This window comes from Opisthocomus hoazin, chromosome 9, assembly GCF_030867145.1.
Source record: "Opisthocomus hoazin isolate bOpiHoa1 chromosome 9, bOpiHoa1.hap1, whole genome shotgun sequence".
In the NCBI taxonomy this organism is placed as follows: domain Eukaryota; kingdom Metazoa; phylum Chordata; class Aves; order Opisthocomiformes; family Opisthocomidae; genus Opisthocomus; species Opisthocomus hoazin.
Window position 1 is genome coordinate 26,428,305 of NC_134422.1, and position 19,594 is coordinate 26,447,898.

General features: G+C 38.2%; 1 protein-coding gene across 1 annotated transcript in view; it reads left to right on the plus strand.

Moving 5' to 3' along the window:
• Positions 1 to 19,594, plus strand: part of AGPS (alkylglycerone phosphate synthase) — a 60,930-nt gene that overhangs the window by 33,667 nt on the left and 7,669 nt on the right. Inside the window, exons 12-19 of the mRNA XM_075430346.1 lie at positions 1,804 to 1,855; positions 4,160 to 4,236; positions 7,753 to 7,865; positions 9,559 to 9,628; positions 11,372 to 11,433; positions 13,304 to 13,393; positions 13,841 to 13,940; positions 15,730 to 15,787. Coding sequence (XP_075286461.1) covers positions 1,804 to 1,855; positions 4,160 to 4,236; positions 7,753 to 7,865; positions 9,559 to 9,628; positions 11,372 to 11,433; positions 13,304 to 13,393; positions 13,841 to 13,940; positions 15,730 to 15,787 — 622 coding nt within the window. The remainder of the gene's footprint in view (positions 1 to 1,803; positions 1,856 to 4,159; positions 4,237 to 7,752; positions 7,866 to 9,558; positions 9,629 to 11,371; positions 11,434 to 13,303; positions 13,394 to 13,840; positions 13,941 to 15,729; positions 15,788 to 19,594) is intronic.

Here is a 19,594-nt window from a genome sequence, read left to right on the forward strand (position 1 = left end):
GTCTAAATTAGTGACTTAATGTTCCAAGCCAGATGTTCAAACTGGTATGTGAATGACATGTATATGCTAGTCAGCAGCACTTGCCAGTTACTCTGTCGTGCTTCTACTGCTAGTGCTTGTTCTTCCTGTTAAAGGTACCTAAGCAAACTGTTTGGGAATGCTTCATAATATGGCTGATCAACATTTGAAGTCAATTAAGGAACTAGTGTCTTTTCCCTAGCTATGGGCTTAGTTAGAAGAGGGGGAAGAAAAGGCACTGTTAGCCACTTAGTGTTGCTCCGTTTCTAAGCTTCTGTTGCTGCTGCTGCTGTTTGGCTGCTTACTTGAGCCTGAACTACTTATTTCTCTCTTCTGTTGCCCCTTGCATCAATCTTGGTAGTAATTACAATGATCACTATCTGAAAAGCTGTTTCCTGTCTCTGTTGGTGTACTTTAATGTAAGAGTAACCAACCTGCAGGTTGTAGGTGGGTTGGTCTCATTTAAAACCACTCATCTAGCCTTCTTTCAACCTGCACCATGATCATTTTAGTTCTTGTTTATGTTCTTTCTTCCTATTGTGTGACCAAGTATTTATTAATGATACGATGGAGGGTGAACATGTCAAATCAAGTGATAAAGGAGTACTTCTGTATCTGTGTGATTAGATGAAGACTAGCCTAAAAGTCAGGCTGTGACTTACTCATCAGGCCATACATTTTAGTATGACTGGACATGGCCATCACAGATTAAACGATGTAGGCATGTGTATAACCAGAAGCGTGCCTAATTGAAGGCAGCTGTTGCAGGTTTTCACATTTCTGTACAGTGCAGAATCTAGATCGGACCCAGATACAGATTTCTATTGCAGTCTGATGGTAGAGCATTAGTGTACTGGGTCTGGCTGGGATAGAGTTAATTTTCTTCATAGCAGTCCATGTGGTGCTATGTTTTGTACTTGTGACCAAAACAATGTTAACACACTAATATTTTAGCTATTGCTGAACAGTGTGTACACAGTGTCAAGTCTTTCTCTGTTTCTCACTCTCCTCCCACCAGCAAGTAGACTGGGAGCGGGCAAGAGGCTGGGCTGGAATGCAGTTGTAACAGCTGACCCAAATTGACCAGAGGGATACTCCATAGTGTATAATACCATGGTCAGAAATAAAACTGGAGGGGGCAGTTTTTCAGGGACTGCCATTGCTTGAGGACTGGCTGGATGTTGGTCAGCTGGTAGTAATTGATTGCTTTTAGATCACTTTTTGTATTTTTTTCCCCCGTTTTTCTTATCCAGCTGTCTTCATCTCAACCCATGAGTTTTCCCACTTTTGTGCTTCTGATTTTCTCCCCAGTCCCACTGGGGGAGACTGAGCGAGCAGCTGTGTAGTGCTTAGCTGCCTGCCAGGGTTAACCAACAACAATTAGATTGTTCAATGGATTTGCAATGTATGTGTATCTTTAATTACATAGAAACACAAGCTCGATATTCTAATCAAGTATGGCATCTTTAGCGCATATGGCAATTTAGAAAAATATTCAATACTTGAAGGTCAAAAATATTTGGACTATTCCTGTGCTGGCTTGAGGTTAAACTGAAAACTCTCAATTCATTATATCTAGACATAGCTAATAGATGTTGCTATTCAAGTGGAATCAAACCTCACTCATTTTCGATAATGATGGCCATAGGTCTCTGGTATTAAAGTGCGCTTTCTTGTATGCTATTTTTAAATGAAAATTTGATTGACATGATTTTTAGCAAAACTCTGTACATAATTATTTTTTTTACTCTTCCTCCCTCTTATTCCCCTAACTTTGCCCCCAAGAGATGTGCTCCTGCATCAATTCGTCTTGTTGACAATGCACAGTTTCAGTTTGGTAAGTATGTAGATCTTCTTGGACAAATATCTGTTTCCAAGAGTTTTGACTTTTAGTAGCTTGAGCCTATTTTAGGTGGTAATTTTTTCCTCAAAACTAGGCAAAGGAGGCAATGAACCTGAAGTTCAAACTCCAGATAGTGCCATAATGTGTACTTTGAGAAACAGAAGGCTGTCTTTGTCTCTGGGAAAACAGTATCAACTACAACAGCCAGTAAAGAACCCAGCTCTGCATATGAATACACAAGATTTTCTTGCTGTCTTTCCATTCTTGGCATATAGTCTGCTGGAGAGTTTGAAATTCTGGAGGCACTTCCTCTATTTTGCGGTAAAGGAGCAGAAATGATATTTTTGCAATATAGTACTTGAAAAATTTTCTGCTAGGAATACTAATCAGAAGTTGGATATGAAAAAAATCAGAATGCAGGCACTTTACTTTGAAGGTAAGTTGGTTGATTCCTTTAAATTTCATAAAAGCATCACAAGAGGTATACAAATTCCTTAGAAGTAGTAGGGTTTTTGAAAATATTCTGATGTTGCAATGATTGTTTGAGTGGGAGAGATGCAATGACGTACTTGTCCAGAGATGCTCAGACGTAGTAAGCGCCATAACTGTATGCAAATAGAACTAGGCTGTAGACTTTAAGTATAGAAAGTCAGTGAAGCTACTAGAAGATTACTGAACACAAAGATTTTGTGAAATTTCAACTACTTCAGATACTGAACTAGGACAATGCTGGACATGCAGAGCAATCATTTTTGAGCACTTCTTAGGGAAAGCTGTCATTTTGAACGGTAGGAAATTTGTCAAAAAATGTGTTCTGGCTTATGACACTCCTGAGGAGAACCTAAAGTTCCACTATCCAAAAGCTAATAGATTACAGAACTTGAAGGTCTTGTGCCCAGAGGATGCAAATGTGAAGTGTGATTGACATTGAAAATCTCTTTTTTTAATACCACTTGAACAAATCAGAATTTCTGAAACTTCCTTTGGACAGACGCCTCAGTGATGAATCTTTCATTTCAGTGTCATTAATATGATGATGTTGAGAAAGTTGAACTTTGTTTTTCAAACTAAGGAATTCGGGATCTGTAAGACCCAAGAGCCCAGCAAGCCTGAATGCTTGCTTTGGTCACTCTTTTGTGTTACACTGTTTCTGTGACACATACAACAGAAGGCAGATGCATTTTTCTTTCTTTTTAATTGGGAAGAAGTTTGACCAATTATGAGCTATAAATCCAACAATGAATAAATCATTATTCTACTTTTTGGCTTTGATCTGAGGTTGCAGCTTGTATGGTCATCTGCAAAACATGGTTTCAGGTGTGTTGATATAGATTTTTCTTGTAGTGGTTCTTAAGTAGATTTAAATCCAATAGTTCTTATGGATTGTGATGTAATAAATTCATGTCCTTTTGTTATCTGGTGCTTTTTTGTGTGCTTACTTAAGTGTGCTTGGAGGTGTACTCCTTGGGGTTTGTTTATATCTGCAGGGAGAGTCCCTCTTTAGTGACTAGGGAAGGAGACTAATCAATTGCTGAAGTTCGTGCTTTATTCAGGAGGAAATACTTTGTGAAGTATTTTAGAAGGAAGTATCATGTAAATGGTGCACAACTTTTTTTATGAATTGGGCTCGCAGCATGTAGGCCAGATGCAAGACTGTTAAAGTGAAGCAGTAATGGAAGTTCAGAACTTTCTTGTGACTGAAAACAATGGAACAAACAGTAAAAGACTTTCATCTCAATTAAACCCAGTCCTGAGGCAGAGATGTTAATTTAACAGACTCCAAGACACCATTTATATATCCTGGTAATTTTAGTTCCCCATATGTGATTAAGAAAGCAATTACTAGCTTTATGTAGGAGGAGTACACAAGTGACATAACCATTAAGGAAAAAATTGCTAAACTCCTAACTTGTGCCATTTTTGGTTATTGGTTTCAGTGGTTTTGGCATAACTTTAAAAAAGCTCACTGACTTTGCTTAGTTTTGTAGTGTAAAAACTAATGAAGTGCTCTTAAACATGTGCCATATAGTAGTGGAGGTCAAACTAGGGCAGCCTTAACTAAAGTGTCGAATATTTGTGCACAGTTGTATGTATGCCTTTTATAAAAAAATTAATAAAAACTTTTTCCTAAATCGTCTTCTAAAAGAATAGAGGGAATTCTCTTTAATTATGATAAACAAAGTACTCCCAAGTGATTCTTGCAACTTTGACTACCAAGCTACTTTTATTTGCCTGTAGAAGTAGGAATTTTAAGAGCACTGTTGGCCTTAACACACCTTTTTCTGCTTTTTGCCAAAGGTCATGCTCTTAAACCACAAGTTGCTTCCATTTTTACGTCATTTTTGGATGGACTGAAAAAATTCTACATCACAAAGGTAACTTTTGGGGTTTAATACTGTTTGGAACTTTGCCTGCTATTCATAAAATTCAAGATTTTTTTTTTTTGTATGCTGTCTCTAATGCAGCTGTGTGTGAGTATAACAGATCCTACACTGTAGTATCAGTTAACTCAAGATTCTGAAGGTGGTTTAATCCAAAGTGAGAGTACCTATTTGAGGAGTTATTCTGTGAAAGCTGTTCTCGCTGGTCATATCTGTAGGTGAGATTAATGTGCCTTTTCTAACAGTGAGTTGGTGACAGAGCAAGACTGGAACTAGTTTATCTAGCTTGCAGACCATTGATCATCAGTTAATACTGGTGGAGTGAGGCTAACTCTTTACTATCTTCCTCTTGCCAGATTTTGTCAAGGCATGATCTACCTTGCTATTGCAGTGAACTAGAATTTTAGGAGGATCTTGAGATATTTGTCTTAAACTGCCCATATAAATAGGTGTTTTGTCTTTCTGGAATTCATCCCAATGGATACCCTTTTTAATCCAGAATTATCTGGTGCTAAAATGATTTCACCTAGGCTTTTGTATTAAATTATTTGTTACTGATTTTTCCTCCTACTTAGCTAACTATAGAGTTCCTGTAAATATGGGTATTCAAATGCAGAAAATCACATCATCCTGGATTTAGATAACTGTTAGACAGGAGGAGGTAAACATTCTGTTCTGATCTGATAGTACTGAACGTCTTCAAGGAGTGGACTTTGAGAAGTGGTGGCTAGTGTTGATTCTGCTGGTTTTTCTTGTGCTACTAGAGTAGAGAGTGCCATGTGTCTGGAGACTTCTTTTGCTAGGGAATACCTATTAGGTTTAGATAGATAGCCCCAAAATTATTTTGTCTTCCTTCCCTGATCTGCTGTAGTGCAGGAATATCTAAAAAAGTAAAGATTTTGGCAACAAGATTGCTGTCAGTTTGAAACAATCGTAGTCGGCAATATCTACTGCTTCTGTAGTCATCCACAAGCATCACTGCTTCTTGGGATGTCGTATCACCAAGGGGTGTTGTATGTCAATTCCAATTCTTCCAGTTCTGCAGGAGAAAAAGAACATGAGAAATGAGCGAAATGCTATGTAATACTGCTGCAGAGATATTCCAGGTTGGTGACCAATCTGGAGCTCTTAGTTCAGGGCTCAGACCCCTGGTGTATATGAGCAACTGCTACGTCAGCGAGACTCCCAGCTGGTAGGGGAGGTTAGAGTCGAGAAAGGAGCAAGTTTAATGACCTGAGACTGATGTTGCAGGTGTTACTGGGACCAAGATACTCAAATCCATTTTATGCTTACTTCATCTGTGAATTGCTCCTGGGTTTTTTTTTGTATTTAAAAAAAAAAAAAAAACACAAACCAAAAACCAAAAACAAACACCACACCAAAAACCCAAATAACATCTCCCCTCAACCTTGTGCGCTGCCCTCCCCCCCCAACAAACAACAAACCCTAAACCAACAAACCCAAAAAACCAAAACATCAGAATACAGAACACATCAGACTAAGACTTCATTCTTGTATTGAATGGAGTAGTCATTTAATTGATACCACTGAAGAGAATACGGACAAAGTCTTTCTTGTTTACTCTTCCATGTGGTTTGGGACTGTTCACTGATGGGTGAATGCTCTAGGTGTTATTTGTCTACTAGTTTGCACTGTAACTAGTTCCTCCAGTGCCTCTTAAAGAGAACTGTAAGGTGTTACCTGAGCATTAGAGCCAAAAGATGGCAGAATAGACGAAAGGATTTGTACTAGATGAAATACAAGTGATTCTAGGATGAGAAGGGACAGTAAACAGCATCTTAATAGACCTTTATTCCTGTCCTTGGAGTTTATCACTGTAGTAACAATATTTCTTTCTGTTTGTTAGCCATGCTGGTTTTGTAGGACTGATGGATAAGACAGATCCTTGGTCTGGGGAGGGGAGGTATATGCTCTTTCACAGTGGTTTTCATGGTGGTGTTTTGTTGGGATGGTAAGATGCAATATCCTTTTCAGAAATACTATTTTGGATGTGTGTGTCTGAGGCTCACCACACAGATTTGAGCTCATTGGCTGGAGGACTGAGTCCCCCCAAGATACTTTGCTTTCTTGCTGGTTTTCTTGGACCCTCCTGGTACATTCGGTTAACTTCCAGTACAGTTACTCTGTTCAGTTAAGGGAATAATAAAAGGAGTAGCAACCAACTTGGGTTTTTCTCAGCATAGCTGTTGTTCATAAAGGATGAATTTTTGAATCTCTTGACTATTCATGTAACTTCATATAGTCTTGCTTGGTGCTAAAATAACAAGTTACCACAAGCAGAGTAGAGATTGGAAGAGATGAATGCTGCTGGAAAGGGAAAGGCTTTACAAATATAATTGCTGGTCAGTATGCATATTAAGGGTAAGTTGTTCTAAATAATAAATTTTTACCCTTTTTAGCTGTGGAAAAAGTCATTAAACTTTATCGCAACTTTATATTCATCTCTATTCCTTCTGAAAATTCTTAGCAGGGGTAGTTCACTGGAGCTAATTAATAATAAAATAAAGGTATGAAGGAAATAAGACACTTCTTGGACTTGTGAATATATGACTCTTGACTGTTACTTCTGAAACAAAGCCATACAGACAGCCTGACTGCGTTACTATTAAACCTGTAATAGCTTTCTCCCCGTTTCCACTGGGATATGCTCCCTGCCACAAGTTTAGAAGTTATTTTCCTCCCCTAGTGCTTTTCACAGCATAGAGATTTTCTGTGGCACGCTGCTGATTGAGAGCAGTGATGTTTATGGTTATCATAGTTATCTGCTTTAATACAGGAATAGTTGATAGAATGTGAATGTCTCCCTATAGCTCAAAGCACTTAAGACCTGTCCTTTCTTCAGCATAGGTAGACAGCTGTTATGTCTGTCCTGCTTCTTAACAGGAGAGAAAAAAGGTGACAGATGTAGTCTCTGTTTCAGTGGCCTTGTGAATATTTGTCCTGTCAAGGAAAAAACAGATTGTTTTGGGAGTAAATTTTTCATAGAATCATAGAATGCTTTGGGTTGGAAGGGACCTTTAGAGGTCATCTAGCCCAACACCCCTGCAGTGAGCAGGGACAGCTTCAATTAGACCAGGTTGCTCAGAGCCCTGTCCAACCTGTCCTTGAATCTTTCCAGGGATGGGGCCTCCACTACCTCTCTGGACAATCTGTTGCAGTGTTTCACCACCTTTATCATAAAAAATTTCTTCCTTATATCTAGTTTAAATCTACCCTCCCTTAGTTTAAAGCCATTACTCCTTGTCCTATTGCAAGAAGCCCTGCTGCAAATATTTTCCCCATCTTTCTTATGGGCCTCCTTCAGGTACTGGAAGGCTGCTACAAGGTCTCCCCGCAACCACTTTTGAAAAATGTTTTTTCCTAATCTTTTCTTAGTTGCAACAACACTTATTAACAAGCATGCATGCTGTATATTTGAGAAGTAAAAACTTGTTGCTTGTATTCTACCACATAGACTATGACATAATAGAAAATTTTCTGTCTTTGCAGTTTAAAGGATTTGATCCCAACGTACTGTGTGTAGCTACCTTGCTTTTTGAGGGTGACAGAGAGAAGGTTCTTCAGCATGAAAAGCAAGTTTATGATATTGCCACCAAGTTTGGGTATGCTTTTCAAAGAACTTTTTCGTATGAAACTGTGTGTTAACTGTCCAGGAAACAATAGGATTACAGTATTTTTGTAGTGATTATGGTATGTGTATGTCCTCAATTTACTAGTCTGAAGTGGCAATAATCAATTAGCTGCTGAATGTTCCCTTTGATAAATATGGCTTGTGCTAACTCTTAATAGGTGACTGCTGAAAAAATTCAGCTGTCTGTGTATTGCAGAAAAAGAAGTACAAGTGTTTGACTAAATATAGAATTGATGTTATTAAAATGGAAACTAACCCTTGTAATTGCTTATAGGCATGGAAGCTGCTTGTTTTGTAATATTGGACTCTATATTTTAACTACACAAGGGGAAGACAAAGTCAGAAGGGTAATACTAAATCTTTGCAGAATTGATGTGAATGTATGCGTAGAAGCAGCGTGTTTGAAGCAGGAGTTTGTGTTTAGTTAAAGGATTGCAGTGAATTTCTGTCTCGCAGACTGTTTTCTATTCTTACAAAGGAACAGAAAACTTTCATCGGAGTGGCAGGCTGAGTAATGATTAGGTAGTTTCTGTCCTTCTGCTTTGATTAAGCATGGTTGATGAAAACCATCATTAGAAGTGTGATTTGTCAAGAATATACTTTTTTCTTTAAGACAGTTATTGCTAGCATTAGTCTCAAATACACATAAATACTGTTTTATCCATTTCAAGGCTATCATTTCTGAAATTTCTTTTCATTGTGCTTTCATTATACTGCTTAAAATAACTTACAAAAGTGGGATTTCACATGAGCAGCTTGCTAACATTCAGTAATAATAATAATACTGCTCTTGATCTTAAAGAGCATTTTAGTTATTTTAATGTTGTATGCAAGAAAAGGCTTGAACTGAATCCTTTTGTATTTTGGTATTTCAAGATGGTGTGTTGATAAGGGGTGGAAACTTGTTTGTTAGAAGCTGGTGCTGTCTGTGCTGCGCAGTTAAGGCAACTAGTTATGTGTTTAATAGTTTAGCCTGGTCTAAAATGCTAAACTGTTTAACGGTCTAAAATGCTTTAATTCTATCCTTCTTTGGGATGTTGTTCCCTCCTCCCCTCAGCTTTATCAGATTTATAGGAGCTTCTAGGAAGACTCATTACAGATACATAACACTTTCTTGTTCTCAGAAACCAATAGTTAAAAACAAATACTTTCATAATGCTCCGAACTTGATAGGTTAGTGAAAGCAAGGCTTGTTTTTTTTTATTTATTTTTGTGTTGTGTCTTTTTTTTTAAATCCATTAACATCACTTACTCTTTGGGGATCTTAAGTCAATAGTCTTGCTGTCATGACCTGTGAGCATCCAACGCACTTAGAAATGTCAGTACACATATTCCTGTAAATTAACATCGAGGATATACTATGTCTAGTTCTGTTTCCCCTGCTCTTTTGTGATATTTGAGGACTGTTATTTTAAGATCACATCAGATGTTTTGTTAATGTTCATCTTTTCAGATTATGGAATGAAAAGAGAAATGCAGAGTTAAAGGTCTGATCTGAAGTACTTTTCATTTCCAGTGAAGAAAAGACCCTACTGTTTGCAACTACTGTAACACAGCTTAGAGGCAGCTAAACATATGTTTGATAATCAAAGTATTTTTTAAAATTCTTTTGAAAACCGGTGACCACTTTGCTGGAAAGTTAATTAAATTCTTCTTAATTTCAGTGGCTTGGCAGCAGGAGAAGATAATGGACAGAGAGGATATATGCTGACATTTGTCATCGCCTACCTTCGGGTAGGTCAACAGGCTATATGTAAAATGGGCAAAATGTTTACTTTAGAACGGTTTGGATTGGAAAGGACCTTATAGATCATTTAGTTCCAACCGCCCCACCAATGCACAGGGACACCTTCCACTAGACCAGGTTGCTCAAAGCCCCATCCAACCTGGCCTTGAATGTTTCCAGCAAGGGTGCAGCCACAGCTCCTCTGGACAACCTGTGCCAGTGTTTCACCATGCTCATAATAAATAATTTCTTACTTATCTCAGCTAAATCTACCCTCTTTCAGTTTGAAGCCATTACCCTTTGTCCTGTCACTCTGTGCCCTTGTAGGAAGTCCTGCTCCAGCTTTCTTGTAGGCCCCTTCAGGTACTGGAAGGCTGCGATAAGGTCTCCCTGGAGCCTTCTCTTCTCCAGGCTGAACAGCTCCAACTTTCTCAGTCTTTTATCATAGGAGAGGTGTTCCAGCCCTCTGATCATTTTTGTGGCCCTCCTCTGGACCTGCTCCAACAGGTCCATATTCTTCCTAAGTTGACAGCCCAAGAGCTGGACGCAGGACTCCAGGTGGGGTCTCACCAGAGGGGAGCAGAGGGGCAGGATCACCTCTCTCGCCCTGCTGGTCACGCTGCTTTTGATGCAGCCCAGGATATGGTTGGCCTTCTGGGCTGCGAGCACACATTGCTGGGTCGCGTTGAGCTTCTTGTCAATCAACACCCTCAACTCCTTCTCAGGGCTGCTCTCAATCCCTTCTCTGCCCAGCCTGTGTTTGTGCTCGGGATTGTCCTGACCCATGTGCAGGACCTTGCACTTGGCCTTTTTGAACTTCATGAAGTTTGCACGGGCCCACCTCTCAAGCCTGTCCAGGTCTCTCTGGGTGCCATCCCTTCCCATCAGCAAGTTGACAGCACAGCTTGGTGTCATTGGCAAACTTGCTGAGGGTGCACTCAATCCCCCTGTCCATGTTGCCAACCAAGATGTTACACAGCGCCGGTCCTAATACTGACCGCTGAGGAACGCCACTCATCACTGGTCTCTGCTTGGACATAGAGCCGTTGACCGCAACTCGCTGAGTGTGACCATCCAGCCAATTCGTTATCCACCGAGTGATCCATCCATCAAATCCATGTCTCTCCAATTTAGAGATGAGGATGTTGTGCAGGATAGTGTCAAATGCTTTGCTCAAGTCCAGGTGGATGACATCAGTTGCTCTTCCCTTATCCAATAATGCAGTAACCCCATTATAAAAGGCCACCAAGTTTGTGAGGCATGATTTGTCCTTAGTGAAGCCATGCTGGCTGTCACCAATCACCTCTTTGTTTTCTATGTGTCTTATTATAGTTTTCCGGAAGATCTGCTCCATGATCTTGCTGGGCACAAGATCTTAAAGTTTGTCTTTATTCTACATATATAGGAGTTGCATTCCAAATTAATATTTCTACTAGGTATTGTATTGGAGCTCTTGGCTTGATGCTATAGTGATACAAATATTTGATTAGTGTAGGCATACTGAGTCTGACAAGTTGTGTCACTATAGCCATGACGTCAAAATGTTTCTCATCTGTGCCTTCAAAGAGCTACCCTATTTCCATGGTTATAAACTAATGTCACTGGGACAGATGAATGTTTTTTCTAAGTAGACTTTCTGTTTTCTCATACAAACTAACTGAAGTTGCTCAACTGTTAGCTGTGTAGCATACACTGGAATCCCAAATGTTGATGCTAAACATTGCTGATAATTTCCTTTCTTTCTTTATTAGGACCTGGGCCTGGATTACTATGTAATAGGCGAATCATTTGAGACATCTGTTCCTTGGGATAGGTAAACTGTGATTATTCTTTAGAATTCCCTAAAACTTGTACTTGATTTCATTCAAATTATTCCTAACTTGTGCTTGCTCATAGAGAAACTTAATTTAATTTAGGCCTTATGTGTGTTGGAGACTCCCTGGCGTTCTGCAAGTCTTCCACCTGTGTGTTCTTGCGAAAGTTGCTAGTAAACTACATATCAGGTTTTTGTAAATGCAACGTAGGCAAGCATTCAGTAATATTTCTACTTAGGTTAGCTTACTGTAACAAATTCAGGACTTGAAATTGCCAAGTTTAGGAAGATGGGCAATGGTGACAATAACTGTATTGTGTGATGAGCAGCCACATGTGTGGGGTTAGCAATGCATTTCAAACAGAAAAGCTTGTAGTGAAGATAAAAAAAAATTATATGTATTTAAATAAATTTTTTAATTTCTCTGCATTACTGGGAGAGCAAAGAACTGAAAACGTAAATTTTACCTGAGATAAATCTTTTTCCTAGGCTTGTTTTATCTGTTAGCTGTGGTTGAGAAACACTTGACTACAGCAGAGTGCAACATATGAAATAATTTTGGATATTTCTGTCCATTTGGTAAGCCAGAAATCTGTTAAGCAGGATCTAAAGTGATCTGAATCAAAGCTTTACAGTATTTAATGGCAAGTATGCAAAGTGTGATAGCTTAAGTTGGCAAGCCTGTATTCTTGCTATTGAATTTAGTGCCAGTGGTAAGTACCAGCCTCTGCTTTGAAGATTGGCATAGTGTCGTAAATGGGTGGCAGAAATTTGAGGACAATTTTAAAGCAAAATTGTTCTTTACTTTACTTTAGCCTTATAGATATTGAAGTGTGCTAACTACTTAGTCACCAATTTGTTTTGCCTGTCCCTCATTTCAGGAGATTGACTTTTTGTCTACAAATTTAAGAAAATATTTCAAATTGTTGTCACCAAAGCAAATGCTTTCAAAGCTTTTTTCTACTTTGACTCACAAGAACTATGTAATTTTTCATAAATCAGTCAGTTACCTTGTTCCTAACTGTTTGAAGGTAGTTGAATAAAATATTTAGCTTTACTTCCTTATTCACTAAATGGATGCATTTCTTTTGTGTATTACTTCTGTCAATCTGCAAAGTAGTTCTAAATCTGTGTAAAATGTCTTTAAAATCCTAATTGTATAATATAGCACTGCAGACCTTCATAGGAGAACATATAACTGAAGAAATGGTCATTTGAGAAACAGTGATTTCTTTCAATTGTTCTAGCACTTCGGATGCACCTGGGTCTACCCTGGAAGAAAAAAAAATAAAAATAATAAAAGCAAAACAAGTGTGGCTTATGTCGAGGTTTAATAGCTCGCTGCCGTATTAGAACTGTAACATTTCAAGCTGGCAAACCTAGTGCACAGCTGGAGTATCTCCAGTTTCAGCAGTGCAACATACCAAAGGTATGGTATTAGCAGAGTATACAAGGCCTTAGAGTTCTCAAGCTTTCTACTGTGAGCTGTATTTGTCAACTACTTTGCCAAAAATTTGAGGCTGTTTTACTGAGAAAATAAGTGAAGACCTACAGAAGTGGGTAACCTCCATTTTCTGTTGAACACTTTTGACTCCTAGACCATATGGAAAAGAGCTTTCATTATGTACTCTGCTTCAGAGTAAACTTGCTATTCAGAAGTACAGAAAAAGCAATACTAATGAAGTCTTGATGATGAGGACTATTTTAGAACAAAATCTATGCTACTTAAAACTGGTTGTAGAAGGCAATCTTCTGTTTTATTAGATAATACTTTTTAAAAAAGATTACGGAAGCTGAAGTTGTAGTTTTTTAGGAAATTGTATAAAATCATATACTAAGATTTTATATTTTAATGTGTTTTCTTTTACAGGGTTTTGGACCTTTGTAGGAATGTAAAGGAAAGGATAGTAAGAGAATGCAAAGAAAAAGGTGTTCAATTTGCTCCTCTTTCCACCTGCAGGTAAGCCATGCAACAACTTAAATAATTTTTCTTGAATTTTTGATTAGTAAGAGAACTGAGGAAGAGATCATTAAACTTGCTAGATAGTAGGTAAAGTGCATCTATTAATGGTATTACAAACACTAGGAATCTTGACCTTCCTCTTTAGCCTGCAGGTGGATTATATGTAAGAGCGAGTAATATTCAAGAAATTAGTAGCACTTGATTAGGCTTAATGCTTGCTCTTGCTTATATGCACGAGTCAAGTACAACAACTTACTTAAGAGCTTCAGCTATCAGTCATAGCATTGAGTCACTCATGAAGTATGAGCAAAAAGGATGCAAAACTATTTTGAAAAAATATGCTACCCTTTAAAATAAATAAGTAGCCTTAGGAGTTGTGTGATGTCCCACAGTGGCTGGCTTAATACCATAAAGCTTTGTTTGTAATGCAGTTCTCTTCAACAGGGTGACACAGACTTACGATGCAGGTGCATGTGTCTACTTCTACTTTGCCTTTAACTACAGAGGAATTAGTGATCCTATTCATGTCTATGAGCAAATTGAGGTAATGTATATCAGAACAACAGTTAAGGGGGAGGGGGTGAAGGTGATGTCCCATAATAATATATAGTGAACCCATTGGCCAAGCTAACTGAATTTTGCAGGAAAGATCTTAGAAGTCTGTTCATAATGCTTTCATTTTTAGCAGCTAGGGAAAGAAGTGCATTCTAATAGTGCACCAAGTAGAGGAAAGACTGCAAGGTCACTATTTTAGACATCATTAAATGGACGCTTATGACTAAAGTACAGGAAAGCTTGAACTGGAGTTTGTTCTTGGATGGCAGCAACTACAACCACAAAACCCAAATCCATGGAAAACAAGGCTTACTTAGTTCCATTATGTACAAAGCTACTTCTTTCACTTAATTAGTTTCACCATGTATTTTAAAGACTGTGAAGACCATACTTTATTAATAGCGTTGTGTGTAGGGAATAATGAATGTGAGGGTGTCTCTCATGCTGTTTTGGAGAATTAACTGCTGTGGTTATTTCTGTTTAGGCCTAGATAAGTGCTGGTCTAAGTCTGCTGTGTTAGACCAGTTGTAATCTGCTTTAACATTTACCAAAAAACTCCGGAGTAACTCTGCTTTTAACACTTTGGCTGGTGAAACACTGTACTTACCTAGTTAGGGGAAACTAGTATCCTTGTTACCTTGAAGAGTAATAATTAAACATAGAAGGACTATGGCCAAACGAGTTTTCATCCTATCTTTTGGTTCATATGCTAAAGCTTCAGCACCACAAAATTGCTAATAGGACTGTGGAGAAATAGTCTATACTTATAACTAGGATAGCATTCTTCTCATCCTTATTCTTTAGAAATTTCTGTTGAACTTGGCAAGTGGGTATAAAGTTTTATTCACAAGTTCTGAGGCTTCTGTGCTATTGAATCCTAGGGCATGGGAGAATCTTAATACTTGAGAGCTTATTTAATGAAACTTTAGTAATACTTTGATATTACCATTTACTGGAATTAGGTAGCAGTGTGATCACCTGGACAAAAGTGTTCCATTGCAGGTGACTAAGTTTAACCTAACAAAGTGAGTTTGCCAACCAAGTTATATGTACTCTGTGGCAGACTGAAAAAGTCTCTAACTGCATAGGCATGGTTATAGACATTATTCCTGAAAAAGGACACTTTTTTGAAAGACCATTTAGTGCTTGTACTTAGGAAAGCTTTCTTTCTTACAACCTTCTAAGCAGTCTAACTATTCATAATCAGAGCTGGATGGGAAAGCAGATTCTAGAGCTTCAAAGTGTTCAAATATTTCTTGACGTAAAATCTAAATTTTGTTTTTGGCCACAAGCTTCACCCGTGAAAGTCTTCTCAGTGGTAAAGTACATCAGTTCCTCAACTAGAATCTTGGAGATCTGTGTCTAAACTCTGGTCTGAATAAGGATCTTGAAACACTCTGGGGAGCCTGTTTTCAAACTTCTTTGTTGCAATTTCCTTTTCAATAGACACTTAACTATCTTCCAGATGAGCATCCCAGCCACTAGACTATTTTAGTTTCAGAAAGGGGGAAGTGATCCAGAATGTTCCATTCTGGAATAATGGATTTGTTGTAATAGATGCCATTTTAAATGTCTTGGCTTTGATAATGTGTATTTGGAAAATCCCCACTTAGATTTATCTGCAGACTTGAACGAAAATGTTTACCTGTATTGTGTGCCCTAATTACTTCTGAAACTTTTCATAAACCTGTGTAAATTAGTGTGATGGCGAGCATTTCACTAAAAGCAAACATCTTGCGCCTTTGCTGTTGAGTAAATACCTTATCTTTCCAATTTAGAGGGCTGCTAGAGAAGAAATACTTGCCAATGGAGGAAGTCTGTCACATCACCACGGAGGTAATATTTTCAGTCTAATATTAATCTCTGATACTGTTGAATATTTATGAGTACATAAAATAGTTTGTAGTAAAACCTTGAAAAATATTTCACAGGCATGAACTGAAATTATTGGGGTGGGGAGGCGGGGAGAGGGCGAGAATCTCCTGGTATTTTTTCTAGAAACTTCTCACCTGTTTGCCAAACCTGGTTTGCTTGATGTCAAGTCACACAATGTGGTGTGTTTATGAGCACCAGCTTCAAACCTTTGACAGGAAGTCTACAAGCTGTCTCAGAACCTGAAAATGTACTTCATCAATTTGTCTTAAGCAGCTTCTACTGAACCTTGTGTAGAGGTATATTCAGTTACAAAGACGCCAAATGAGTTTCACAGTTTTGAGACAGTTTAGTGTCCCTTGTGGCTAGGTGAATGATGTTAGCTCTAATTCCAGAGCACTTAGTGAAAGTATCTGCATCAAAGAGCTAGTGACTTTAAACTGGTCTATATTGCAATCTACCGTTTGTTTCATAATTGATGTTATGTAAGTATTGATATTACTGGCTTGCTCTCTGCTAACTTCTGATTAATTGGTTTCTTCTCTTGGAGTTTGGGAGTCACTTGTCCAGAGTTACTCGTCCCTTTGCAGCTGTTTTGAGCTTTAATATTAAGAGCCAGTGTCACACATAGGTCATACTTCATATACCTGATGCTTTACATATGCCTTTCCCAAGTATTCAGATAGCCTAATTTGATTGTGTGTGTTCTGTATAGTGCTGTAAACTCGGATGTCATGAAGACTTGTTACGAAGTCAGTTTGATTTGTGTAGCTGGCTGCTTTAAACTGGTTAACTGAATGCGTTTCTTCTTTGTACTCTCTTTGGTGTTGTCTGGCCACAGAAATAAGAGCAAAGAGGAAGAAATTTAATGGTTTAAAACCAGATTAAAATTGTGTAATTATGAGAAAGCTCTGTGTGGGGAAAACTGAAAGGCAGAAGCTGTGCTTGGAAACATGTTGGTGACTTCCTGGACTTGAAACTTTTAGCTAGGGCTGTTTTCAGGCATCTAGCTTTGGACTCTGTTTTGGCAATATCAGGATACTGAAAGATGTGTAGGTCATGTTAACATGAATGAAAACAGTTCTAGTATTTTTTGTTTAATATGGATCTTTTCGTCCTCTGATTGTATCTTTAATATGATGGTACAGTGGACCGGTCAGTTGTCACACATGGGATGTGGAATTACTCCCTTGATCTACTATTGTGCTCTCCTCTGCTGTGGCAGCTGTATTTTACTGTGACTAGCATTTCATCCATTAACTTGCATGCAGCTGGAGCTTGTCACGTGTTTGGATGTATTTGCCCTCACCATATGAAACCTTGCTTACAGCATATATTGAACAAGAAAAAAAATCTTATGTAGCATTTTCAAACCCTTGCACACTTGAACTTTTCTGACTCCACAGATATGGAAAACTTGGTTTCTGTTAGACTTCTTATGCTCCTATTGTATGCGACTGTCTCTCACACTGATAAATATTTTCTGCTTTGAGTGCTTTTGTCTGGCAGTTCATGTGTACGACATTAAAGATCCCTTTTTTTTTTCCATCGTGGAGTAGATATGCTGCTGAGAATTAGCCTGGTAGTATCAGTTTTATTTACTGACCTTCAGGCCTTGTCACTCTTAGCACTGCTAAGACTGGTCTATTGTGTGGGGTGAAAGAAAATACTGGTTGAATTTCTTTCAGTATTTGTCTTGTAATTGTGATTAATAACAGTTGTTTTCACTATCTGGAAACAGACAGGCTGGTTTGTCTGCCTACAATCACACTGTGATAAATGGAGCTATTTTAGCTCTGGTTTTGTGTATCAAAGAAAACAGATGTAGTCTGCGACTTGAGGCTATAGGAAATACAAAGCCTGCTTAAGTCAATCTTCTTTGAGTGAAGAAGTGGTCATATATGATAGTTAGAGATGTGTAAAGCTCTAAATTACGTTACATCTGGGGAAGTACTAACTGCAGGTAGACACATAGCTACAATCGACAGAGAGAATTGAAATAATGATACTTTTTATTTTATGAAGAGTAACTTCAGAAAGACTTTACTTTGAATTCTATTTTAATTTCAATATCTCTTCTCCCCTCCCTCCAGACTAAATGTAGTAATACTGTTAGAGCATCCCCCCCCGATGACTTTTGAGACTGAAAACTTGTAAGAAGTATCACTTTTTTTCTTTGTTAATGGATTACATTAAAGATCACACCTTCCAATATGTAAGAATAACAACATTCCAACAAAGAAATTCCGGAAGTGTATCAATACCAGCCTTGTACAGCAAGCATCTCATGGACACAAGAAGCTGCAGCAAAGCCAGGCATATACACCTGTGTTACGAATTTATCCTTTCAATGTAACAATTGCTTGTATTTTGGGGTAATTGGTAACTGTCAGGGATGGTTTTCCTACTTTAGTGTTAGTATTTAACATTTGATAATGTTTCTGGCTTATGTAACGGACAGAATTTACATTTAGGAAGAATCTGAGGCATGTGTTGCTATAAAAATGCACCCAAAATACATAGCTGATCAGATAAGCACTTCTCGCACACGGGGAATTCAGCCATTCTCCAGTGCATCAGCAACTGATCCTTATAGGGGAGGCTTTTAGTTTTTTCTTATGATCCTGGCAGTCTTCTCTAAATGTGGTAGGTCTGTTTCTCTCTAAATTTGTTGTGAACAAGTTGCTGAAAAGCTTCTTAGTGGTTTTAAAGTACTTTTTAATGTGTGACTTTGAAGTGGTTTCTTATGCCTCCTTTGTCTCTTTTTAACTAATGCTATGACATGATTTGTGACTTCGTAAAAGTTTTTAAAAGGTATTCAGGAATTGGATATCCTAAGCATTCCTTATCTTCATTTCCTACATGAGATTTTAGTCTTGATTATAGTTTTCACTGTGCCTTGACCATGTCCTACACTTAGAAAGGGGTAGTTCACATCTTTGATCCTTCTGCTTTTTTGGCCAGTGAGTATCTTGAGGTTTGAGAGTCATGTAAGTAAGGGTTGCTGAAGCCACAGTTAGCTTCCACAAACTTAGCATTTAAAAAGCAGCATTAGGAGTGACAATTTCTTGTAGATACAAGTTTAATTTTAGATAAATCATTCTTGTAATCTTTTAGGGAAAGTCCTGAAACCACCTGTATCATGTGTCACACCTTGCATTCTTGAATTCCTGTTTCATAAAATACATGCTTTTTTGTATACATAAAATAACATGTGTTGAAGAAGTTTCAGTAGATATAATTATAGCCCCTTCGGGGTACAGCATCAGAAGGGAGCTGGCTGGATTTGGGCTTGATGCCTTCTGTATTACCAAGCTAAGCACCCATGTGAAACTGAGGAACAGCATAAAAATTAATGATAGATTGTTTCCCTTGCAGGGAATGTTCTAACTAAAACTGGCTTCTTAAGGAAACAATTACCAGCTTGTGGGTTTGAGGAAAATACCCCCATTTAGCCACTTAATGTAATAGAACTAATTTTCTTCTACTTGTTAGACAGATTGACTAGAATAAAGGTTAACATAGGCCAGGCTCCACAGGTTTAGGTATAGTATCAATTTCCTGGCAGTTTATGTAGGAAAACCGAAAAAAAAACCCCAACCCCAAAACAACGTACCTACCCCCCCAACCACCAACCCAAACAACACCTCCCAGAACCCCAGCAAACCCCCCAAAACCCCCACACCTAATTTGTGTGCAATTGCATGTTTGACATTTGCAATTCATTGCAATTCTTTGGCATCATTAAGAGGCTGTGACTTAAGCTATACA